This window comes from Lepidochelys olivacea (genome assembly GCF_965140295.1).
Source record: "Lepidochelys olivacea isolate rLepOli2 genome assembly, chromosome: 7".
Classification (NCBI taxonomy): Eukaryota; Metazoa; Chordata; order Testudines; family Cheloniidae; genus Lepidochelys; species Lepidochelys olivacea.
The window spans coordinates 98,315,374-98,342,106 of NC_140417.1; the positions used below are offsets into that span (position 1 = coordinate 98,315,374).

Below are 26,733 nucleotides of genomic sequence, written 5' to 3' on the forward strand. Positions count from 1 at the left end.
TTGTAGGTGGCTCCTAACTCAGCATGCTGCCTTCTGTGATTCCCCTTTTTAGAGACCTAAGTCTCCCCATGCATTGTATAGGGAGCCTGGCACCTAACTCAGAGTTTTGAATTTCACTAGGTGACGGGACACCCAAAAGTTATGTGTTGCAACACTGAGTGTGTGGCAACAAGTAAGGCCCCCTTGTAAATCTAGCCCTAAATGCTTGTAACTAGTACACTGATCCTAATGATTTTTTGTATATGATGTTAGAGAGAGCAAGTCTGTTTAAAAAAAAAAAAAAGGAAAAAATATGGTACCAATGCTGGGAAACTGTTAAGAATTTACATCTCCTATAACATTTAACCCAGATAGGTAGTAATGTTAGTACATGTTCCTCATGTAAAATCCTCTCCAGAGAAAAATACACACTACTTCTGGAATGTTTCAGAGTAACAGCCGTGTTAGTCTGTATTTGCAAAAAGAAAAGGAGTACTTGTGGCACCTTAGAGACTAACCAATCCGATTGCATCCGATGAAGTGAGCTGTAGCTCACGAAAGCTTATGCTCAAATAAATTGGTTAGTCTCTAATGTGCCACAAATACTCCTTTTCTTTTTACTTGTGGAATATTCAAGTTGCCCAAAGAGAGTGTTTGTTGGTTGCACAGAAAATGTAGAAGGCAAAAGTTCTGCCCGCTCAAAAAAAGTAAGAAAAAAAATTTGCCCCAAGGTGTTGTAGAGAGCAGAGCTCATATAAATGAGCTTCCAGCCTCCCTTGCACTGCAGCTCTTTGTCTTTGGTCCAGCCTTCTGTCTGCTGGGGCCACACAGCTTGTGGGACCTTCTGCAGCCAAATAACTGCAGTAAAAACATGACATGGGAGGTGACAGGGAGAGTATTTGGTTACTGTTATGTGGAAATCGAGAGAGTTGCATTGGAAATGCTGTCTCCCCCACTAAAATCTGGATATGCCTCTGATCATTGACTTCCTTCCTGATGTCTATGGGAGCACGCCAACCTCCACTCTCCCTGCCTCAACTGACTGTATTACTCATTGAGCTAGGAAAGAATTTGCCCCTGCATTAGGGTACCAGGGAATGCACGAAGCATGGTCAGTGAGTCTTCCAAAGTTATTTGTATTATCCCGACTGGAATATAGGAAAGGGCTGGTTTTGGTGGTTGCATAATGTAAAAACTGGCATTACAAAATCTTCCAAGGGAGAAGTAACCACTAGAGGGAGTACAGCTTCAGAGGCACACAGAAAGTTCTTGGGTCCGCATCTAGATGCTATTTTGGACTAGCTAGAGAGCCTTTACTCATATCTATGAATATCTGTATGACACAAAAAGAAAAGGAGTACTTGTGGCACCTTAGAGACTAACAAATTTATTTGAGCATAAGCTTTCGTGAGCTACAGCTGACTTCATTGGATGACACAGTGACTTAGAGAATAACCTTCAAATATGACATTAGCTTACACTTTTTAAAAAGTCCTTGCCCCTTATAAAGCAAACAGATAATATAAAATAAATCTCCATCAACTTGTAAGTAATTGCCTTAAAGAACAAAATCAGTGACATTCAGAGTGAAGGTCTGAGATAAAACCAGATTTATTGCAAATATATCTGCTGATGAAGGCCTCTCAGATCATCCAGGCAGTTTCTTTATTTTCATAAAAATGTGTTGTGTAATCAACTTGGTCTGAGCTCATTGCAACACAGGAATAGAAAATGGCTCCAATTTTAAAAGGTTCTTTTGCATTTTCCAAAGAAAACAGTTTCTCTATTTTAATAATAGGCATTCTGACAAGGACTAAGTGCTTTAATAACAGAAAAACAAAGTGGGAAATGTTAAACAATCTTTTTGTTGTAAAAGTGAAAGGCTGATAAACATTTTATACACATAATATAAACACATCTGTTTTTGTGTTATACATGTAGGTTTTGACTTGGCTAGATTACAAATATAAATTTAGAAAACTAGTAAGCCATCCTTTAATACTATATTTCCAGAAAAGGTCCACTGCAGCTACATGATTCTGCTCATCCATTTCACTAAGCTTACTGTGGCTAAAATCATGGCACCATACTTGAAATTTAATATAGCTCAAGCATAGATTTTTCTCTCTCTAAAATTAAGGGTTGGGTTCTGCATCTTGCACTTTTACATTTTTGTTGCATTTAGTTAAGCCATAGCATTTACAGATAAAAGCCATTAGAAAGTCCAAACTTTAAAAACTGGAAGTATCAACTTTAACTCTGCCACTGTATCCCCACCCACACTACAACCTGAGCCAGGAGACCTTTGCCAATGAGCAGAGGAAAGTTAAGTCTGTCCAACAGCAGGCTACTGAGTGTCTGATGATATAGCTCTTCCCCCCTCCTCCCCCATTCTTTCAGTCTATATTGATGAAAGGAGGCTCTCTGCTATATATCTAGTATGTCAGGGTAGATCCTGATGTCCCTGGGAATCAACCCTTGTGATGTAAAGAGCGCCGAAATCTGTGAGGAGACAGTACACAGTTGATTGCTGATGGCCAAATACCTGCTGCTAATGCAAGATACAGAACCCAGCCCAACTATGCAGATGAGCAGGAGGTGCATGGAATGCATCTCAAACCCCTTACGGTTTTTTCACATGAAATGGTAACTGACCTGAGGGATGAGAGAGGCAGAAGGAATCTGGCGGTTGCATTGCTAGTGGTGCAAAGATGCTACTAAGCAAGGTCTCTGTGCTTGCTGACTCCCGCTCCCCTTCCCTTTCCCAGGTAGAAGTAAACCTACATATATATTGATACTCCAGTCATTAGATGTACAGTGGACTAGAGCTGTGTGAATAACCGATTTCTTGGTTTACTGGCAATTCTGAAAAAAAGTTGCAACCAACGTTTTTCACAATTTTCAGCAAATCAAAAATTCAAATTTGTTTTTGGTTTGGCTCAAACAAAATGTTTTAACAAAATCAAAACATTTGAATTTGACCACTTCTAAACTTCAGATCTTTTAAGTAAAATTACAGGAAATTTCAAAACGAAGTCACTTCAAAATGAAAAATCAAAATGGTTTATTTAAAATTTGTCAAAATGTTTTGATTTTTTCTGTTTTGTTTTTTCCCCCTGACTGAAACAATTTGGTGAAAGCAACTTGAATTGCTGAATCTGCATTTTTTGCTGAAAAACATTCAGACAAAAAATTTTGGTGAGCTTGAGAGCAGACAGACTAAAGTTGGATTTTTTAGAATGCATTAGATGGTTTGGATTTTTTAAACTCTTGGAAAGACCGTGAATCACATAGGCAGTGAATTTTCAATATATTAAAATGAATTTTGGGGGATTTCCTAGCCCCTAGTGGGATGGGTGATGCAATTCTGGACTATATGCACTGTTTTATGATGGGGAAATTTCTTAAAACATTCTAACCATAATTAAAACCATTTGGAGCCACAGCGCAGTCCAGCAGGTTTTAAAATCAGCTTAGTAAAAAAACAGTTCAGAATGCCTAGAGTATGGTGTTTTTAGTATTTGTTATTGATTTAAAAATCTATAACATTTCATTAATGTTATTTTAAAGGGCTGAATATTTTATATATTTTCAACTTTAATTCTAGCTTCAAGTTTTCTATTTGAGTATATTTTTAATTTTTATTAAAGTTAAAAAAATATTTGCTTATGCTCATATTAGTCATGAAGAGTGAAATAAATTTTTGCTTGTAACTTCAGTACAACTTGTATTTAGTTAGTAGTGCTCATAAGAATGCCATACGTGTATGCAAGAGAGAGAGCGCATAAGAGTTACAAGCACCCATGACTGTACTAGTAGAATTTACAACAATCAGAAAGCTGCAAAAATGTAGGCTATGGCTACACTACAGTTTATGTTGGCATAATTTAGGTCATTCAGTGGTGTGAATAAACCTCCCCACCCCCAGCGACAAAAGAAGTTACACCGACATACGTGCCGGACAGCACCATGTCAGTGGGAGAGTTTCTCCTGCTGACATAGCTACTGCTGCTTGTGGGGTAGTTAAGATGATGGGAATAAGCTTTCTCCCACCGGCTTAGAGCGGCTACATTAAAGAGTTTACCACTGCACTTAGTTCCCAGCAGCAGAATTGTATCTGAGACTTCAAAGAAGTTATAAATTTCACCAGCATAACCGGTAGAGCTTGTTACTGCCATGGTCCCATTTTCAGATTCACTAAAAGTTAAAAGCTCCATAAACCCAATCCAGGGGACTCATGGAAATTACAAGTAGAGCTGGTCAAAAAATTGTCATTTTTCGCTGAAAAAAGTTTAATTGACAAATGACATTTAATCAAAATGAAAATGATTAGTTTTTAAGAAGATTTCTCAGTTCCAGGATGGAATGTCTGGTGAGGGTGAGACACACATATACACACATCCCTGACCCATCCAAGATAGCCAACAGCTTGGCAGTCATGGCACTCAATAGGGATGTGGAAGGCCCAGGTTCAAGTCCCTCCTCCAAATCATAAAGAGCAGAGATTGGCGTCTGTCTCTTTCTCTCTCTGGAAAAAAAATTAAAATCTCATTTTCGTTCCACATCAGAATTGCAACAAATTTTGTAATCTTAAATCTTTTGTGAAAAGAAATTTTTGTTTTCCAGCCAGCCATACTTAAATGCTTTGCTGGCATTATGCTCATGAAGCTTATGACTTTCCAGCAAAGCTCAGCGTTTAAAAAGACACAAAAATATTTCACATGTTGAGAACTAGAGATGGTCAAGTTATTTATTCTGATCAGTTTATTTGGTGACTTTGGCTTACTTTCTGTTCGTCAATTGTCTGTTAACAGATTATTATGCATTTGCTAATCACCTGACAATTTGTCAGTTTTTGCTGATCCTGACTGACCCCCTTGACAAGACTCGTCCTGTGGTCCTTGCAAAAGCTCATGCTTACGGATCCTGTTAAACTTCCTTAGCAAGCAAACATCACTTAAGTTATATATTTAGGATGTAGGGCAAATACTTTACATTAACAACACTATATGCTTTTTCTTACTGTTAAATTTTACAAAGTCTGCAGGTTTTGGTTAATCCAAGTGTTTTCTTATGTGAAAAGGGATGAACCTCAACTAAATGAGTCTTTAGCTAGAATAATTTGAAAGTAAATAAATGCCCATGGTCACTTAAATCGGTCCTCATGCCATGTATAACAGCATTCACTGGTTCATAAGGGGAGACAAAAAGTTTCATTAGAGAGTCTGCACTCTCTTGTGGCTCTCCCCAAAAGGCCTTAGCATGTTTGGTAAAAAACAGTTTCTACACAATCACCAGCTTTCTGATGAACAGATCATTAAGGTATAATGGAAACGTATTTCACAGACTTCCACAGACAAATATGTACATGCACAGGCTGATAAATAAACACATGAAATAATCTTTAAAAATGGTCAACGTAGCAGGAAATGGCTATGTGGCTATTTGAGGACTTCACTTTAATTTGGGCAGATCGCAATTATTAAATCTTTATTTGTTCATTACTTAGCAAGTAATATTCTCTGCAATATGCAAGAAATGTGAAACCTCTTTCCACCCTACCTGCAAAACCAGGATAGGATAGAATAAGGACATACACTGCATATGTGACAAAGTAAAAGACAAACGATCTAAAAATGAGTATGAAAAGGTTCTCCATCCAGCCTTTTATATGCTTTGAATTTTGCTAAATATTGCTAATATAACCTGTTTACTCTATCACTCAGTAACAAGAGAGTTTAGCAGCCTCACCACTATGGAATACATATATGGTATTACAGTGCCCTCTTGTGCTTCATATATATATTCAACAATGCCTAAACAGAGGATTTAAAATGTACAGTATTAAATATAGTATTTACTTACAAATGACAGAAAAATGTGGAATTCAAGAACTGTGCTCTCAGACTGAACACATTCTCTCTTTTGTATTCATAAAATTTGGGAACATGGGCAAGAAAAACAGGGGGCCTTCCTTGGCAAGTATAGATACTGTACTATTATCACATTGACAGGTTTCAGAGTAGTAGCCGTGTTAGTCTGTATTCGCAAAAAGAAAAGGAGTACTTGTGGCACCTTAGAGACTAACAAATTTATTTGAGCATAAGCTTTCGTGAGCTACAGATCACATTGTCAGATTTACTCGCATCACACATGATCCACCTAATTCTCAACTATTTTAATCAAAGCTACACATTCTAAAAAATACCCCAGTCAGGTTAACTAAAACAGACATCCCTACACAGAGAAAGCATGCTGCATTTACTCTCAGAGGGATATTATAAACAACATAGGTGAAATCCAGATATCCCTTATCATTTTTTAATTAGGAAAAAATATATTGCTAAATAACAAGTGTGTATGCACTTTACAATTTTAATACCCATTACTCTCAGCAGCAAGAGAAATTCCTTCTGACTCATTCTTCTCATGCTAATGCTGCCCCTTTGGAATTACTCTTGCTGTTGAAAATCCTATAGCCTTGGCATGAAATCCTGGCCCCACTGAAGTCAGGGGGAGTTTATCCATAGACTTCAATGGGGCCAGGATTTGATCCTTGGTATTGATTTCCAGCCTGCAAGTAAGTCTTCTGTGGCAAGCAGTTGTGTTTGCTGTGCTCCCAGTCTCACCTATGGAATGGGAGTCGTGCTGTAAATCTACTGCCGCAATGTGAGCAGTTTTGGAGCTGGAGTTGTGTTTTTTTAAATTGGCAGAAGAATTTGACCTTACCTACTTTCACAAGTATCAGCTTTGTCACATCATTGTTTTCAACCAGTCACGGAGCCAGGAATTTTCACTTATTTGTAAAATTGCTTAAAGTTCCTTTATATATTTCAAGTGTTACTTTTACTTTCCATTTCTGAAACCAAAAGCTATTAATAAGGGTCTGTTCAGCCTCTCTGAGACGGTAATACTCTTCCTCACAAGTTAAACTGCAATCAGCAGAGTGCAGAGGCAGGAGATATTGACCAATTTCAATGTTGCCCATGTTTTATTTTGTTTGATGAAGAACATCACACTATATTATCAGTTTAATGATAGCAGACATTCCTGGAATCACTGACACATTTAACGTCATAAATTGGCTTATTTTCAGAAGTATCAGTCTGAACAAGTGAATAATTTAAAGACATACAGAATAGAGAATAATGTTTCAAATACTCCTCTCACCCCCAACATATACACTATAAATTAAACAATTACTAATTGTAATTATTTTATTATTTATTTATTATTTTAGTGCCTTGAGGTTGGGGCCTTCTTGTGTTAAGCACTGTACAAACACATAGTAAAGGACAGTCTTTGCCCCCAAGAGCTTACAATCTAAATAGACATGACCAAGGATGGAAGATGAAACAGAGGCACATAGAAATGAAGTGACTTGCTCATGATTACAAAGCAAGTTATTGGCAGAACTAAGAATTGAACCCTGGGCAGAACTAAGAATTGAGCACCACTGAAAAACAGTGGATTTTGCTCCAGGGGTCCTGACTCCCATCCTGTGGTACCATCATTTTAGTGTGAAAGTAGAATGAATTATATTGAAATTATAATTCATTAAAGAAATGCTACTTGAAGGGTTTGTTGAAATATAGTGGTCAGGAAAAGAAACATTAAGGAGTGTGAGACAATGGGTCCTCAAACTAATTAACTTAGAGCTCCTACTGAGCTAGGAGATTGGTAAAGGTTAGTATGCAAATAAGATATGTATGTATATTTGTCAGTTTCTGCTTCCTTTTGTCTCTTATGTTAAATTGGCTTTGGCTTATCTGTATAAATAAGTTAGCTTGCGCCTCAGAGAGGGGCTCACATATCTGGGTGCATTGGCAAAGCGCTTTGCTAATAAACAGAGTGGTCTGACAAATTATGTGAATCCTGAATCTGACTTTGACATTAGTAACTACCTGACTTACAAAGTATTGTTTTAAAAAGTAACTTGTGCCCTCATTTGCTTCTGTACGACTTACAATGAAGGCCTAAATAGATATTGTTTGGGTTTTTTTAAACTTTCACATTATTTTAGAAATATCAGCAAAGCAAAGCCTGCGCTTTCATGGGTGTATCAGAGAGATGTGTATTGTGAGCTCTCATATGTTTTCGGAAGGAGTGAGGGTGTTTATTCTTTAATGAAGATGTCCTTTTAACCAGATGTTTATTAGACATTGCTAGACAGGTGTCAATAAAGCAAAAACATTAAACAACCTGACTAAATTCCTTCCCTTTTAATTGTACCTCATTTTAAGAGTTGTCATTTGTTTTAATTCAAAACTTATCTATGTTCCACACAAGTTTGTTGTCCCCTGATTTTTGATGTTGAAATTTTTTTTCCATCAAAAATAAAGAATCATGAAACTGAGATTAAAGAAAGAGTTATTTACACTAACAGAATGAATCCCATAGCATTTGAAGTTTTCTGAATGGATACTTTTTTTATGTCCCTTATTTTGTGTCATGGTCACAATGAGTTCCACACGGGAGCATTTGAGAGGTATGATTGTTCAGCTTTCAATATCTACTCTCTTGCAATGTCATACTTAAACAAGGCCAGAATTTCTATTATAAAGAAACAACAAGAATTTTGGTTTTTTTATTTGTGTCATTGGGAAACACTTTTCAGACCTTCTTTATACTTCAGAAAAAGCAAATATGGGCACAAACCCAATTTTTCTTACACATTTGAGTCTTTTTTTTAAAAAAAAAGATGCCTCCTTTTAGAGTGCCAGAGTTTATAGACTCCTGTAGTAACCATAAGATCCAGCCCACATCAATTTCAGTCTGGCAGAGGCAATATCACCAATTGGAGGCGTTCAATAATTTAAAAAAAACCCAATATTTAAATATAAGTACTTCTGTTTTAACATCTCCAATAGCCTGATATTGGAACTACTACAGATACTGAATAACTGTTTGCAGGGTCTCGCAACTCCTCCATTGCACATTGGTCCACATCAATTCACACGGGATCCATGCTCAATATAGATATTTCATGTGGGGGCTGTAGGTCCACGTAGCTTCTCAAAGTGATAACATTTTAAGTATTAATTTTTCTATTTAACTGTATCATCATCACTAGAAGCCTTTATCCTAAATATACAGTTCACAGAGAAAAAGGTTCAAAGCGTCTTGTCAATGGATTATTTACCTGATCCAATGCTGTCTTGCTATTCTCTATTACATACCATGTCTGCTCTTGTAGGTGAATAATTGAACAATACTTCTTTCTTCTCCTTCATCATCTTGGCACGCTGTCTCCATTCCTGAAGCACTTCTTTATCTCTGAAAAAATTTAATTTCTATTAAACTTTTAAAACCATATTTTAAAAAGTGAATGTTATTCCTTTTTTTACCCAGTCAACCATTTTACAGTGGAATAATGTGCCAGATATGTGGCACAAAATGCACGTACTAGGGACATCTTTGTGAAGCACTAACATTCAAATGGAAGATCAGCACTTGAAGGAACACCACTGCATTAAAGTGCAGAAAGAAAAAATATAGCAGTAAAAGAATTTACACAAAAATTGAAATGGCTACAGGACTGATTACTTAAATGTTTGTTAACTGGCTACAAACCTTTCATCTCTACATGGCTAATCTGGCTAGGTCAGAGTACCGAGTATGGATGGAGGTGCCTGTATATACAGAAGTAGACATACCAGAAAAAGATCACTTAGGTCATTTAATCTAACCTTCCTCCCTCCAATATTTTGTAGGGATTCTCACTAAATAATTCTCACTAATATTTTATTTTATTTGATCTTGAATATCTGCAGAGATGGTATTTCAGTTGCCTATGTTGCTAATCCATTCAATTGCTCAACTGCTCTGTTAAGAACTTTTCCCTAGTTTCTAACCTAAGTTTTTCCTTCCTAGCCTAGTTTCAGGTTATATCTCCTTGTCCTACCATTGCCTGATACTATAAATACAATAATCCTCTTCCTTCATTTACACTATCTCCTTGAAGATATTTATCAACTGTGATGAAGTCTGCTGAGTGTATCCTTTTAAAAACTATATAAACATAGTTCCCTCTGTCTCTTCTCCTAAATTCTTCTAAGTTCTGTGCACAGATAGAGCAGCCTAAGGACTATTCTGATCTATATTGGCTGCTAATGGCTCCAAGAGGCTGAAATTGCAGCTGGAGATTATCATGGTGTTGAGGTGTCCTAGCCAGGTATATTTCCTCTAGTCTTTTCCTTGCTACACCAAATACAGGGATCTGGAGAAGTGACAATGCTAAGACAGAATCCCCCTTGCACTGAGTTGATCTTCCTGGGATTAGATGTGCCGGTTTTATGCTTGTGCTGGTGGCATAATGCACACCAGCCACATCAGTCTGAACTGGGTTTCTTGGAATCTGAACCACAGTTTTTGACCTGAAAAGCTCAAAAGTGATCAAAGAGAGAAGAGCTATAATGAAAAGCTGTGTGAATTAGTGGAGAAGTTTAGCAGGCGTTATATTAGTTCCACAATTTTTGTTGGCTTTTTTTTTTAAATTATCATCCTTTCAGGTACTTAATTTGTTAATGCTTCACTATGGGAGGGATTTATGGGCTTCAAGCATAACGACTGTAGTAACTCCCTAGTTTTACATAAGATTCATGTACATATACATGATTAACATAGTCACACAGCAAGTCATTTTTTACAGCAGTGCACACCAATGCTATGCTAGTGATATGCATTGGTGCATCTCCATCATCGTTAGACCACTGCAAAAACCCCAATATAGATAAGCCCCTGGTCCGACCATGGAGGTAAGTTAATTAAGGGAGAAACAAGAACTAGGGGATTAATATCTACAAAGGGCAAAACAAGAATTAAGGTCAATTAATTATTCAAAGAACTGAAGAGCTTATTTTACTGCCATTGGCCCAAATAAGTATCTAGGCTAGGTCCCCTAGGAAGGGAAGGGTGCACAATGGTTGAAGTAGTCCTCCACAACCTCAACATCCCTATACAGGCAGGAAGGAAAGGTGGCAACCAGAGGATCCACACAGTGGCAGAGCCTCTGCTCCCATCCTTACTCTGCCCAGCCCCCCTCTCTTTGCATTGATGTGAAGACAACCCCAAAGAAGCTGGGCTCTGCAACATATGGAAGTATACCTTCTGTGCACTCCTCCAAATCCTGCTAACTGCAAGATGTGCAAGATCTTGTGCTGCCAGGCATACCTCTGCAGAGACAGGACTGCATTTGCCCCATTATGCAAAAGCATGAACTACATTATAGACATATGTTGGAAAATTTAAGACAACGTTATAAAATAGACCTAACAATCTATCTGCTTTCTTTTGGGATAAGTTCCATGGATAGTGTGTTGGCTTCTGAATATGATTCAAAATACATGCACCTGGTAGAACAAAAGGCAGAATGTTAAACAATTTACAATTCTTAGAACAAAATTTGTTAAATGTACATACTCTTTATACTGAAAAATGTCAGCATGTTTTATGACACATAATAATGTCTCTAGTAGATTCAGTGGCAGATTATCCACTGGACCAACGGGGCCCCGGCAGGAGCACCAGGCAAGGTGGGGAAGCAGTTGTCTGATTTTAGGAGGCAAGGCCAGATGGCTATAGGAAAGTAGTGAGAAACAGGTATGTTAGCCCCAGGCTAAACAAATCCCTGTTACCATGGTAACCAAATGGCAGTTGCTCCCGGTTAATCAAGACACCTGGGGCCAATTAAGATTCTTCCAGAAAGCAGTGGAAACAGCTAGGATGATTGGGACACCTGAAGCGGTCATAAAAATAAAGGGAAGGGTAACCACCTTTCTGTAAACAGTGTTAAAAAATCCCTCCTGGGCAGAGGCAAAACCTTGTCACCTGTAAAGGGTTAAGAAGCTAAGATAACCTCGCTGGCACCTGACCAAAATGACCAATGAGGAGACAAGATACTTTCAAATCAGGAGTGGGGGGAAACAAAGGGTCTGTCTGTCTGTGTGATGTTTTTGCCGGGAACAGATCAGGAATGCAGTCTCAGAAACTTCTTTAAAGTTAGTAAGTAATCTAGCTAGAAATGCGTTAGATTTCCTTTTGTTTAATGGCTGGTAAAATACGCTGTGCTTAATGGAATGTATATTCCTGTTTCTGTGTCTTTTTGTAACTTAAGGTTTTGCCTAGAGGGATTCTCTATGTTTTTAATTTGATTACCCTGTAAGGTATTTACCATCCTGATTTTACAGAGGTGATTCTTTTACCTTTTCTTTAATTAAAATTCTTCTTTTAAGAACCTTTGATTGATTTTTCCTTGTTCTTAAGATCCAAGGGTTTGGGTCTGTGTTCACCTGTACAAATTGGTGAAAGTTTTTATCAAGCCTTCTCCAGGAAAGGGGGTGTAGGGTTTGGGAGGATATTTTGGGGAAAGACGTCTCCAAGTGGGCTCTTTCCCTGTTCTTTGTTTAACACGCTTGGTGGTAGCAGCATAGGGTTCAAGGACAAGGCAAAGTTTATACCTTGGGGAAGTTTTTAACCTAAGATGGTAAGACTAAGCTTAGGGGGTCTTTTATGCAGGTCCCCACATCTGTACCCTAGAGTTCAGAGTGGGGAAGGAACCTTGACAGAAGCAAATCAGGGGCTGGCTGAAAGTAGTTAAAAGCCTCCCACTTACTCAGGGTGTGTGTGTGTGTGTGTCAGGAGCTGTAGAAGAGAGCTATGCTGCTGGAGAAATGGAGCAATACAAACCTTATCAGGCACAAGAAAGGAGGCCCTGAGGTAAGGGTGATGAAGGTATTGAGGAAGTGAGGGCTGCTGTGGAGAAGTGTCCCAGGAAATTGTACTCATCCTGTTTCCAAAAAATCAGCTACCAAGAGCTGCTACTATCAGGGTCCCTGGGCTGGACACTGGAGTAGAGCGTGGGTCTGGGCTCCCTGCTCCCCAACAGAGACTGTGTGAGAGAGGATAACTTCTCCTCACCTCCCTTGCTGGTTTATGAAGAAAATGGCTCAGTAGGCTGTGACCCTTGCCTCTGAGAGAGAGAGAGGCTATGTGGAGGGTCACAGTGAGCCTCTGAGGTTAGTGAAATCCACCAGAAAGCGTGGGACCCACTGAGACAAGGTTAGAGCTTTGTCACAGAGGTTAATATTAATTTGGATAATATGGGTTATAGACTTGCTAATTAATCTGATCAGAAGATAATAAGGTGAAAGTTCTCAAACATATGTGCTAACCTTGCCTTAGCTCAACATACAGGATGTGGCCTGTAGTTCCCTTGCATTACAGCCAACATATACTCTATTATAAACCTATAATAAAACATAGGCAAGCAAACAGGCTAGCCCTATAGGCTACAAAGCCCCTGCATCCTGACCTAGCTCCTCAGCAGAAGCACTGGGCAGAGCAAGTCCCCGCACCCTGACCCCATTTCCCTGGCAGGAATGCGGGGGGGGGGGGGGATACAAGGGGGGAGGGACTTCAGGCAGAAGGGGTGGAAAGGGGCTAACCCCTAATCTGCATCTGAGTACCCTGCCATTAGTAAAGATTAAAAAATGTTATTTAAATACTTCTATCATATGAAGTAAGGAATAGTGAAAGGGAACATTTTCCCCACTAGATGGGAACAGGAACTCACATTTCCCCAGTGAAATCAATGAGAAATTCAATAGTTCACACTCCTGTCCCCTAGGAGCACTGTGCTTTGTGAAGGAAAGTACCCCTTACATTTCTATTCGTAATCCAGATAATTTGTAATGATTTTCTTTCCTTACAAATGGTAACATGGGTGATTTGTGAAGGGGAAAAAAGTTACAATGTGTTAAGAACGGCTGAACAACAACTTAAAAAAGACAGCATTGTCATTAAGCAACATAACCATAAAACTTACTTTCTGTGCTGTTCAATTAAAGCCTGCCTCTCTTTCAGTTCCTTTTGCACAGCCAATCTGAACTCTTCAGCTCGTTTTGCTTGAATCATCTTATCATATGATTGAAACTCAGAAAATGTATTCTTCTGTGAGAACTTCTTCCTTTTTAAAAATAGGCAGTTTGATACAGTTAATTAAATATTGCATGAAAGGGCAAGCAGGTGAAAATATTAATGATAGCGAGGCCCGGCCTTAGGGAAAATGGCACCTTGCAGGCTCCCTGGGCAGATACCCTCATTGCCCCTGGCACCTGTGGGCTCCTCCATGTGCTTAATTTGTAGCGAAAGAGATGCCAGGGTTCAGCACCAGCGGGCACTGGCACAAATTAAGTGCCTGCTAGATGGCCAGACAGGGGTGGCTGCTGGCCGGGCACCCACCTCTGAAGACAGCACTGCGACTAGCAGCAGTGCAAAAGTAAGGGTGGCATGGTATGGCGTATTGCCACCTCTGTCCGTGCTGCTGGCAGCAACACTGCCTTCAGAGCTGGGCAGCTGGAAAGTGGCAACTGCTGGCCCAGCAATACATCCCATGACCACCGGGCCCATGGAAAAGGGGGACCCAGGGACTGGCCCGCTGAGCCTGCAGAGGCGAACAATGAGGCTTGCGCCTCTCTGCCAGGCTGGCTCGCTGGCACTCACCCCTACTGACCATGGCGTCCTGGGCGGTTACTTGTGTCATACACTCCTAAGGCCCTTAGGGATAACTAAATTCACAAGGCAGATGTGTGTGGGTTTGATCCTTGGCCAAACAGAGAATAAGAAAACACAGAAATCAAGGCTTTTTTCCTTCTAAACTTTTTTAATAGGCACAATAGATCATTGACATTCCAACAACATTTAGGCCCTGATTCAACAAAGTGTCTGTCTAAGCATATGAGTAGTCCAAATGGTTTCAACAGCTTGCTAAATCAGGGATTTAGGGCAATGGCTCTCCACCTTTCCAGACTACTGTACCCCTTTCAGGAGTCTTATTTGTCTTGCATACCCCCAAGTTTCCCCTCACTTAAACTACTTGCTTACAAAATCAGACATAAAAATACAGAAGTGTTATAGCACATTATTACTGAAAGTGCTTACTTTCTTATGTTTACCATATAATTATAAATCAATTGGAATATAAATACTGTACTTACATTTCAGTGTGTAGTATATAGAGCAGTATAAGTCATTGTCGTATGAAATTTTAGTTTGTACTGACTTTGCGAGTGCTTTTTATGTAGCCTGTTGTAAAACTAGTCAAATAGCTAAATGAGTTGATGTACCCCCTGGAAGACTTCTGTGTACCCCCACGGGTACACGTACTCCTGGCTGAAAACCACTGATTAAGGGTATGTCTACACAGCAACTAGACACCCGCAGCTGGCCCATGCCAGCAGACTCGGGCTCGCGGGGCTCAGGCTGTGAAGCTGTTTCATTGCTATGTAGACTTCCAGGCTTGGGCTGAAGCCTGGACTGTAGGACCCTGCAAGGTGGGAAGGTCCCAAAGCCTAGACTCCAGCCCAAGCCTGGAAGTGTACACAGCAATGAAACAGCCCCAACTGCTGAGTCGGCTGGCACGTGCCAGCCGCAGGTGTCTAGTTTCTACATAGGCAGAGTATATACATTGCATCTTCATAGCCTAAAGGGGGCAAAAGTTTGTTTAATCATAAAAGTGCTGCGGGGAGGGAAAACTTTCACAAAAAATGTTGTGAAAATTTCTCCCCATTTTTTCTTTGAAATGTGAAATTTCATTCAAAGACTAAATTAAAAATAACCCAGCTCTGTGTTTGCTCGAAAACAGGTGGCGGGGAATAACGGTAAAACTTTAGTAAAAAATGTTCCTGATTTCATTTTTAAATTTCAACAAAACTTTGAAATTCAAAGAATGTTCACTATTACTAATTCTTAGACTTAAAGTATATATTTGCAGTTCCATAATATTGTACTTTGACAAAACACTATAGTGACTCAAGAGAAAATATATACTGGAGAAATTTGCTAATCCACACACTTAATAATGTGAACAAGTATATTTCCCCTTTTCAGCATAGAATCAATAATAGGTCCTCTAGTGAGGGATTATTACCTAAAGTTCATTACTTTTACAAAAATACCACCCTATTTTTCATTTACTAGCATACTATGAAGTTTCATAGGCATCAGTTAGCAAAATACATGAACTAATTACACTGTATCATGCAATAGCCTTATCTGCTAAAAGTGCAATGGGTCTTCTAGTCTCTAGTGTGCATTAACAGATTTTACTACTTTCAGTCAAGCATGTTCCAAAAGCATTTCCAAAAGTGTAATTATTAAAATATGAATTGAAAAAGTTTTATATCTGCATGGGGATGGCAGTTTCAACCAGTCATCTTTCCTTTCTCATGTTTACAAAGTTGATAGCGCTTGCTGTTTCCTAGTTTTAGAAAGAATGTAGTTATTTAGGGCCTTTTTGTTTTCTTTCTTTGTTCTAAGCATCACTAATGCATCATCTGGGCACAGATGGAGTGTTTTTAATCAGGCTGTATGTTAAAATGCTTTTAAATCTTTCCACTTAGATGTTTGGTTATTCATCACCTGCCCAACCCATAGCATTCCATGCTGTTTATCATTATATGAAATTAAAATATATATAATACTTTCTTTCACCTGGAAAGAGTTGCTGACTTGTGGTAGAGCCTCTCTTTCTTTCTGCCGTTTTTTCTGAACTCAGCAAACTCCTGCATAGTGGCTTTAGGATTTAAATCCTGGTTAGCAAGAAATTCTTCCTTTTCATCTTTTACCATTTCCTCCCTCAGCTTCTGAAATCGTAGCATTTCTTCTTCATTCGGCCACTCATCTGACAAATCCAAACTGGATTTCATCAACTCAGTTAAATTTAACTTTTCAACAGGTGGCATTTCTATTGGAGTAAAAAGGAGATTACTATATACTCATCTATCAGACCAATGAAGTTACTAGATTTTGTTTGGCAAATTTCTATTTTTTTCTCCTTAGGAATGTGTCTATACATGTGAAAGAGTAGCTTGTTGTTCTCATACTCTGGCTTTTCCCCTTCATGAGTAAACTACAACCATCTGAACAAGGAGCAGTAGACAATGCATTAAAATGAATGGAAATATTTTTCTATAACGGTAAAGTTAACACATGACAAAAACGTGAGGTCTGTTATTTTGAGATTGTCTCTTCACTCTGCCACTAAAGAGTAACTCTAAAATAATAAATCTAAACTTTTCACCATGGTGCATTCTCTGTACTGTGTAGGTAGTATATGTAGCTGCTCAACTGCTAAGTGAAGTCAACCTATAGGAACATGTTTACCAATAGCAGCACCTCACTTCCCATTCACTTCTGGGTACAATTCAAAAGTAAATTTTTGGTCTATAAAGCTGTATCTGACTTGCTGTCTAAGGCCCAATGAACCAGGCACGGAAGCATGTGCTTAACTTCAATGCAAGTGACTTCACCCTAATCAGCAAAGCATTTAAGTGCATGGTTAACTTTAAGCACATGTTTAAATCCCACTGATGACAATGGAATTTAAACATATGAATAAGGGTTCTGCTAAATCAGAGCCTAAGACACCTTTGCTCGTAGTTTGCTGTAGTTGAGACCAGCTGGGACATCTGAGCTAATAACCATACCTCACCTTAAATATTGTGAGTTTGGTGTATGGATGTTCTCAGACTATGCTACAGGATTCTGAAATTTGCCCCTGGAACTGGTGCCAAAGACTTCTAGCCATTAGGGTGCAGTCGTGGGCCCATCTCTTAACTTAAGCAATGCATTTGTCACTTTCTTAGTGGTTAACCATGCAGTATTTATATTTTCTTAACGTAGTTTTTTGGCTAGTGTAAATATATACTACATAAACTATGTATGAATAAAGAGTAAATGAATGCATGTACACTCTATGCATGATGACCAGCAAGTAAGATATTTGTACCAGAGAAATATCAGAAGAAAGTAAAAATGCTAAGCACTAAGATACATAGCATGGAATAAATGCCGAGGTGCAAATCTGTTAGTCCAGCTGGGAAAAACCTTTTAACATAGCCAACATGAACTTGAAATCTTTATGAAATATAACATTAAGGAAAAAAAAAAGTTATGCATGAAGTCTAATCTCTGAAGGCCTGGGTTTCAAATCTCTGTGGTACCCCAGTAAAAAAAAACAACCCTGTCTCAAATTATTCTATTATGTACATTTGTCTATATATATACACACACACAACTTGAATATCTTTTATATTTACATGTCAGGACTAAGATGCATTAAGGTTTGGTTTGGCAGTAGCTGCAGAGTTGGAGGTTCCTTGAATCCCAGAGAACTAAACAGCTATATTTCATCTCTCTCTTCTCCTCAAGTTTTAGAGGAAATGCATTCTCCCATAGCACATTCTATTATATTCACTGCATGAAGTGTATATATACTACCTCTTACATACTGTTCATCCAGCATGAACAGATGGGCTATGTGGGAGGGAGCAGAAAACTCTTGAATATTACAGAAGGTTCCCAAATGTGGCATGCCCACAAATTCTGAAAATGAAAGTCTATTGGGAGTATTTTTCCTTAATTATAACAGTATCTAAAGTAGAATAGTATGATATTGCAGTAGCTTGAGTTATTAAGCTGTTCCCATATACATTTTATAATTATTTTGTAGTTAAAATATACTGTCTTTGAATGAAATAGAAAATAAATAGCATGCAAGGCTACCTTTTTATGTAGTTATATAGTGGCAGAAAAACAATCTATAAGATTTTCAAAATCATGTATGTACCAAAGAAAGAAATTAGACAAGAAAAGAGACACTATAGCATTTTAAAAATATAATTTATTTGGCTTACATTTTAATGTATAACAAATATTTACAGGGATCTCAGGAAAAAATAAGTATACTAGTCCATATTGCAACAAACAACACACAATCAAATGATTGTTGGAAACAATTGTGGTGATTTCTAAACTAAACATTTACTTGTTACTAGATATGTATCAAAATTACCTCATGAAGTGATTTTTAGATAAAATCTGATAATTCATTGATTTTATTCTCACTATTTGTTATAGCTGATTATGCAAAAGTGATTATCAGAAACATTACAAGTTCTTCTGCACAGAGTAAAGCCAAAAGAGTCTATCTACAGAATATGGACTTTTTACAAACAAAAGATCAGTCCTTTATTTAATTCTTAGTAGTGATATCAAAAATTGAATTTTAACAGATGCTGAATAAGATTTACCAAATAGTCCTCTCTACGGGACATATTATCAAGGATTTAGGAGTTTTATTCCTTCTACTTAACAGAAAAGATGATTCCATGGCTATTTTAAACTTCTTATTCAAGATAATGCAAATAATTCTCAAAGGCAAATGTACTTTTCAGAATAAATAAGAGTTCATTATTAGAAAGAATTGTTCTATCTTCTTGAACAGATTGTTTTGCTTCTATTTTTCATGATCAAATTTATTTCTTATTATAAGGTCCATTGAAAACTGTAAAAAGCCCAATTCCATTTAAACAAAGGCTTTCTAATATATTTCAGAAATGGAAAGGACTTATTACCCAATTACTTCCAAAATCTATAACAGGCATCATTTTTTGAATATCTTACATGGGACATAAATTCTGGTTCAAAATTAAGGGTAAGTATTTGTTTTTTCTTTCCTGCACCTAAACTTCCTTCCCCCATTTCAGCTCTACAAAGGATCATGCTGTTGATGGAAATGCTAAGTACACACCCATTTACAAGATAGCCATAGATCGCAGGTATATTAAGCACAAATGTAATCTATACAAACTATTTTTTCAATTTGATTTCAGAAATTTAAATATGAAATTTGATATGCTACATTATTAAACTTTAATAGCAAGACTCAATAATATATTTTGAGATTACACGTTCTGTGGACACTACAATGTATGTATACAAATGTATGCAATTGTTAGTATGTTCCTATAAAACATAAAAAGTTATTTTCCTCTAACAAACATTCTGCTAAACTCACTAATGAAGCTCATCTGTCTCCATGGACCAGTGAATGCTTTCCTAAGAGCTGGGTATCTCTTTGACTCTCTCTTGTACTCTTTAACAATGGCCTTTGCTTCTTCTTGTAGCATAGAAGGCAATTCTGTGAAATATAGAACTTGAAAGTATGTGCATAGTCTACTATATTAAAGTCTAAACTAAGACTAGACTAGACAAAAGACTAGAGAATATATTATAAGGAGCAATCTTGCATCCTAAATGGTCTTCTCTATTTGCAATCTAGAATACTGACATATGGCAAATAGTATGGGGGGGGGTAATATAGAAGACATGCATTTTCTAGAAGACTGTTAATTTTCAAAAATGATCAGAACAGAGTAACTTTGAGGCAGGCATAAGGAGCACATTGTGCAGGCAGGTGCTGGGCTCACTTCTTCAAACAGATTTTTGAATTAATCTCATCCTTGACCTACAATAACTCTTTTGTTCTAGTATAATCCTGTCTTGAGTAGATACTAAAAAATGTGCCAGATTGTGGATTGGGTTCGTGATGTAGTTAAATAGGACGAGGCTACCAAAACTCACTGACTCAAAGCCTAATCCAAGATTTGAGAACTCAGCCCTCCAGACAAGTCAGTTTAATTCACTAATCCACTATGTTACTTAGTCTCTCTCATAAGGTATTTGCATCTGTCTACAGTCAGCACAAAAGTAACTACCTGTTGCTAGTAAATTAGCTAGGTGTTACAGAACAGCATAATACTGATAATACCTAACCTAAAATCCTTAGTGTTGATAACATAAAAACATAAGTAAATGCATTTTGTGTATTTTACACTAAAATGTACATTAATGTGGAAAGAATTTAGTCCAAAGGTTTAAATAAGTATGCACAGTATCATATAAAACAATATAGTCCCTTTACTTGAAAGAACACTAGTTTATTTTGGTCTTTTAATGTAATGAAATCTTCAGAAAAGTTTGCTTCAAATAGATCTACAATGATTTTTGAAAAAATAGTTTATATTTGTTATAGGAATTTATACAAACACTGTATGGATTCTTGAATACACTTAGATTAGCTATTCTATAATCCAGTTGCAAACAGATTTCCTTTTTGACCATTCTCAGCAGGGTTAGGCAGAGGTATTGCATGCAGAAAGTGGGGCTGGCAATTCAGTAATGATATTTTCTTTCCTGATCAGTGCTGAAGCAGCTCCACAGCAAATTGATATGGAGCACAGTGCTGCTAGAGATATAGTCTACCACATGAGATGTAAAACATAGATCCTGAACACTTGTGGTCACTAAAACAAACATGGCAATATCTCCTTCAGTGATTCTTCACACTCTCTGCTCCCCTTGGTGTCTTTCAGATTTCTGTCCCTTTGTCTCCTTACTCTTGCTGACTTCATCTATTACCACAGTTTCAACTGTCACCTATGTGAATGATTCCCAAATCTACCTCTTTATCCCTGATCCCTCTCCCTATGTCTATTCTGCATCTCTTAATGCAGCTCAGACATATTTTTGGATGTTCAATCACCATTCTGAACTCAACATTTCTAAAATTCAACTTTTTATTTCTCCTGATAGGAACATCCAGTTACATTAATAGGATAAATATTTATAAGCAATATAATCCTTTATGCTTTAGGACATATGCTAACCACTAATTGCCTGGGGTTAAAGAAATCTGTCCTATGAGCAAGTTATTCCATAATTGTTTATTATGGGATTTCTCAGACCATTCTCTGACATACCTGGCCACTATCAGAAAGAGGACCGTAAAACACTTGTGGGATTTGTTATGATTAGGCCTATATTTCCTCTCCTCTGTCTCTTGGAAACTCTACTATCCTTACCATCTCTGAGGGTCTCAACCTTAGTATATAATCTCTGTCCTGATAGTCAGTTTCTCACCAAGACCTGTTACTACTACTCTTTAAATATCATCACAATCTGGCTTTTTCTTTCTACCCCCCTTGCTAAAAAATCTTGTATATGTTAGTCATTTTTCATGTTGATTAATGCATGTGTCCAGCCGTCCCTGTTCTCATGTCTCCTCTATTATCAGAGCTGCCTTTTTTGAAGACATCTTCCACTCCTGTTGCTCCAGCCACATGAGACATCTTTAAGTCCCTTCCCTGGATTTCTCTCTTACCACATAAAAGTAGAGATCCTTTTTTGCAACGTCAAGACCCTAAAATATGTTTTAAAAACATCATAATACATTTCTGTTTCTATTTATATATCAGGACTTGTCCAACTTTTTTTATTCAAGAGTTGATGGTACTACTGACACAAAGCTATACAGGGAATGCATTGTTTTAGTCACTTTTTTTGAAAAACTACTAATTACAATTTTAATAAATATTCATAAATTGTCCTACATACCTTGAGTATCTGGCTCTAAATTGACAAGTTTTCTATTACCAACATTCCGGAGAAAGCACAGAATGGACTGCAGTCCTCTCTGTACAACATCTTTAGGTGGAAACTCCAGAGGGCAATGCCTTAGATTCAATGCTGTCAGTGAAGTTAAGTTACCTGCAAAAATAGTTTAATCTGTAAAAATTTTGGAAGGAAGTTATCTGCAGATTCAGGACTCAAATATGACTAAGTTGTAGACATTTATTTTCCATTACAATTTTTTATAGCTATTTCTATGGAACTCATCCTTAATACATCTATTGATATTGTGTATTGCCTTAAAAAAATTGGGACGAGTCTGATTTCCAGTCTGCTGGTTGCAGAAGTAGAAAATGACTAAATTTATTTTATATACTCTAAAATATCTAATATTACATATGTAGTTCTTAGAGGCAGACATCTCATTTCTGAGCTTTTTGATATTCACCAATGAATGTAGACTAACTGAGGCTCAGGTACATCAAACGTTCTGCCTCCCACATGAAAACAAATTAGGTGTCTCTAGAACACAGCCTTTTTATCAGGGACTACCATGCCACACCAAGATCAGATTTGAACTAAATGAGGCAAAGATATACCAAAGATACAAAACTTCAAACACACTTGTACTGTTCCCATCAGACACACTTACACAGATATAAACATGCAAAAAGACAGCGTCACTAATGCAATGATATATAAAAATATTTTATTCCTAACCAAAACTATTTTTCCTTATCAAGGTAGTTCTATGCCCTCTCCCATATTTAGGAACACAGCTCTTATGCTCATCTTGCAAATAAAACAGATTTATCAGATCATCCTCACACACTTATGTTACTTGATTCCTGACAACAAAATTTATTTTTGTTTTTTGACATATTTTGGCACCAACAGTTATATAAGATAAAAAAAATGTACTCTCTATTTTTGCCTTTGTTGCTCCCTCCCTTTACCATGTCTTCCCATTTTCTATTCTAGTGCTTAATATCTTGATTCTCATTTTTGTGTAATAAGTGAATAGACTTTGGATTGTGGGCAGAGCACTACCACTTTTTTCTTTTTTTTTATTCCTTGTCCCCCATTCATCTAATTTCATCCATCAACCCTTTTTTGGTACTTTGCTCTGCATTCCTTCTCTCCCAATCTTTGTCTCCCCACTGCTTTCCATTTACCACCCTATCACTCCTAAAATGCTTGGCACCACTCTTGCAAAAGGAGATTGACGTTTCCCTCCCCAATGACAGGAGATAGATGCCACATACAGCTTTCCCTCCTGAAAGGGTCCAGTAAATGTACGCATCCTGCTTGCATGCCTCAGCCTTCTACCTTGCTTTTAAGCAACAGTGCAGGCAGCACACGACAGCCAGCGATGGAAAGAGCCACTGTGTTAGAGCTGCAATTAGCAGTGCATCATATGTTATCAGATGTGCACTACCCTGCTTCCTGACAAGTATCCTTAATGCTGTGGTTGAGCTGGGACAGCTGCCAAATGTGCAATGTAGGCTGCAGGGATCTTTGACCTACCTCTATCCCCACTCCACAACAAGGCCTAAATTAGTAAAAATAAAAGTGATCAGAACAAATATTTCCCTATTAATTGGACCTGCAGAATGAAATCATATTCTAAGCCAGGCCATTAATAATGGAATTTATATTTTTTATGGATTAAAAACAAACCTCAGAGTTAAAACCTATTTTATAAAACAAGTTTATTCAATTTCTAAAAAATTTTATCTGTGATGACAAATATTTTGGCATGGCATGATTGATTGATTTTAGGTTAATAGTTAATATTTGGAAGCACAATGTGAAAAATGACATCTTGAGTCTAGTCACTGAAAACAGATTTTTCATGCTATCTTGACAGAATGGCACTTTAAAAACTTCATTCACAGCTTGACTGAACATCAATTTATTTTGTCTTGATTTGTAAAGGCATAGTACTTAATATTCTGTGTGAGCTTATTTTATGCTTTACTCTATTAAGCAGTATATTTGTACTTTAAAAATGTTTTCAGCCAAACCTTACTAGCAGGAATGACAACCATTATTTATAGCACAATTATTTGATTCCAAATTATTAGTAATTAAAGTTGAAAGGAATGTTGCAAAACAAACTTTGTAGCATGATTAACAATTGTACTGATATCACTCCCCTAGAAATGGCAATACAGCAATATTAACGGCTCACAAACAGGAAAAAGAAAAATGCAAAATAAGATGAGAAATTGGGCTAAGCACTGGGATTCTCCATGAGCACAGGGTGTGGTGTGGAAGGAAGGATTCCTCAACTCAGGATGGAGTAGACTATAGGATGCTTGTGTTCTCTGCTGCAGGCATGAGCCTGTGGAAACAAGCAGTGATGAATCTTCCAACCCAAGGAGAACCCCGACAGAGCCAGGGCCTTTGGTACACAGGAAATACTCAGGCTCTGTGCAGGCTCCCAGTATTCTGGTCCCTCCCCTGCAGAATAGATTGGTCTTGGTTCCACTGTTATTTTGGTCCCACTGCATCCAGAAGAGGACCAAGATATAGTATTTATTTTCAACTAAAAGAATGTCTTAGCCATTAGGCTATTTGTCAGATATCTAGTCTTTTGATGATCAGTCATGGGCTTATGTCTGTACTCTGTCAACTACCAAGGTTTCTTAAAGTTTTAAACAAAATGAACCAAATTCAGACCAGGCGTAAGTGGGTCCAACCCCGCTGACATCAACAGAACTGAACCTACTTACATCAAGTTTTCTGTATTAAAATATACACTAAAGTAACATCTTACAGCCATTATTATTTATTTCAGATATCATAGGTGTGCATGACACACAAAAATAGAGAGACATGGATACTAACCTTTAAACCTATGCCAGAAATAAGACAGTAACATGAAGATAAAACAGTGGACACAAGAGAAGGTGGAAAAACATACCTTGACATAGATTTACCTGTATTGCGTGAGAGGCAGAATTTGTTTCCTCACATTTTATTAAAAAAAAAAAAAACAGTAACCAGTGAGATATTCAACTTGCAACCAATGTAAGATTAGAATTGATAAGTCTCCTGAAAGGAGTAAAGTTCTGAGGTAAGATTTGAATGGAGAGACCGTGTAATCAGTTGGCACATAGAGGTTGTTCCAAGCACATTGGTTGGCATGAAGAAAGTTTTCTTCTTCCACCCTCTTCAAACCTAAGCAAGCAATTCAGCCACCCTTCTTGGTGTTGAAGTACTTTACTTTGAGAGCAGGTCCACTGAACTCAACAGCACTACTGGCCAAATAAAATGCCACTCAAACTGAGAAAGATTAACAGTATTGGGCCCTCAGTGAACAGAAAAATGTCAGGCTTAGGAACTGCAAAGGAGCTTTGAGGGGAAGTAGCTGGAAACAAGACTAAAGATACAAGTGTAGAGTGAAGTTATACATGGCCATGAAGGTGAGGTTCAGGAGCGAAATTAATAAGAAAGATGATGGGTAGTCAGTAAAGGGATCTGAAAAGAGAAATGACTTGAGCCAAGTGGTAGGCAAGAAAAATTATTTTGGCAGCTGTGTTTTCTATGGAGGTGGAATTTAATCAGCAAGTGCTTTACATACTAATTACAATAGGGTCATAAAAGAGGGAAATGAGTGGGTGAATCCACTCGCCACTGGAAATGTCTATACACCAATTCAAGGGCTATGGGGAATAAACACTAAGAACTGGAAGTATTAGTACATGTAACCCCTTTAGAGAGGGTGCTCCTGAAATACCACACTGAATTTCTAGGGGACTCCCCCATGACTACAGAAACAACAACTAGAGAGGTTCAGGACTCGATTTCACAGATAGAACTAGCTTGCAACACTACCAGAAGCAATCATAAACCAGAACTCCGAGACAAACTGTTTGGTTTTACTTTGAGTTTTCATTGTGTTTGGAGTGAGCACAGCCAGGCAGGACATTCCTACCCCAGTGAAAACTGAGCCCTTTGAGGATTTCTGGGACATTGGACAGTGTCATCTCTGCCAAGACCAGAAACCTAGGAGACTGAGGAGAGAGCCACAGTCAGGCTACCAAGAGCCAGCCTAACCACACATTTGAATCCAGACCAGAGAGCTGCAAAGATGATCTTCCAATCGTTGGTGTGGAGACCTTGTCAGAAAACCCCTGTATTTATTTGATATTGTGTTTTAAGACAGCCACCAATTTCAGTGTTACCCACCGATCAAAGACTGAGCCTAAATTCATTATTTGTCTGAGGAGGTGCTGAAAGGGAGCACAGGGTGGGTTTGTAAGTGTTGCAAGAACTACAGACTATGTATTGTTTTTGTCTTTTATTCTCCTAATCTGCTTTTCCATTTTTCCCTGTCCTGAGTTCTCCATACTTACTAAAACCCAGGTTATGATTTTATTACTCTGGGAATTGTAATAGCTATTTTATTTTACTGTGCTCTGGTTGACACGGCTCTGTGTGAGATTGGGTGATTATTTTCCCAAATCACAGGCTGTTCTCTGCAATAGGAGGGGT

General features: G+C 37.8%; 1 protein-coding gene across 3 annotated transcripts in view; it reads right to left on the reverse strand.

Moving 5' to 3' along the window:
* LRRC27 (leucine rich repeat containing 27) overlaps nucleotides 1-26,733 on the reverse strand; it is a 50,664-nt gene that overhangs the window by 10,343 nt on the left and 13,588 nt on the right. For 2 of the 3 annotated variants that reach the window (XM_084634369.1, XM_084634370.1), the window contains exons 5-8: nucleotides 22,216-22,368; nucleotides 16,471-16,723; nucleotides 13,805-13,945; nucleotides 9,159-9,255 (exon numbers count right to left, since the gene is read on the reverse strand). In XM_084634369.1, the coding sequence (XP_084490495.1) occupies nucleotides 9,159-9,255; nucleotides 13,805-13,945; nucleotides 16,471-16,723; nucleotides 22,216-22,368 (644 nt within the window). The remainder of the gene's footprint in view (nucleotides 1-9,158; nucleotides 9,256-13,804; nucleotides 13,946-16,470; nucleotides 16,724-22,215; nucleotides 22,369-26,733) is intronic. The other variant, XM_084634371.1, reaches the window with a different exon arrangement.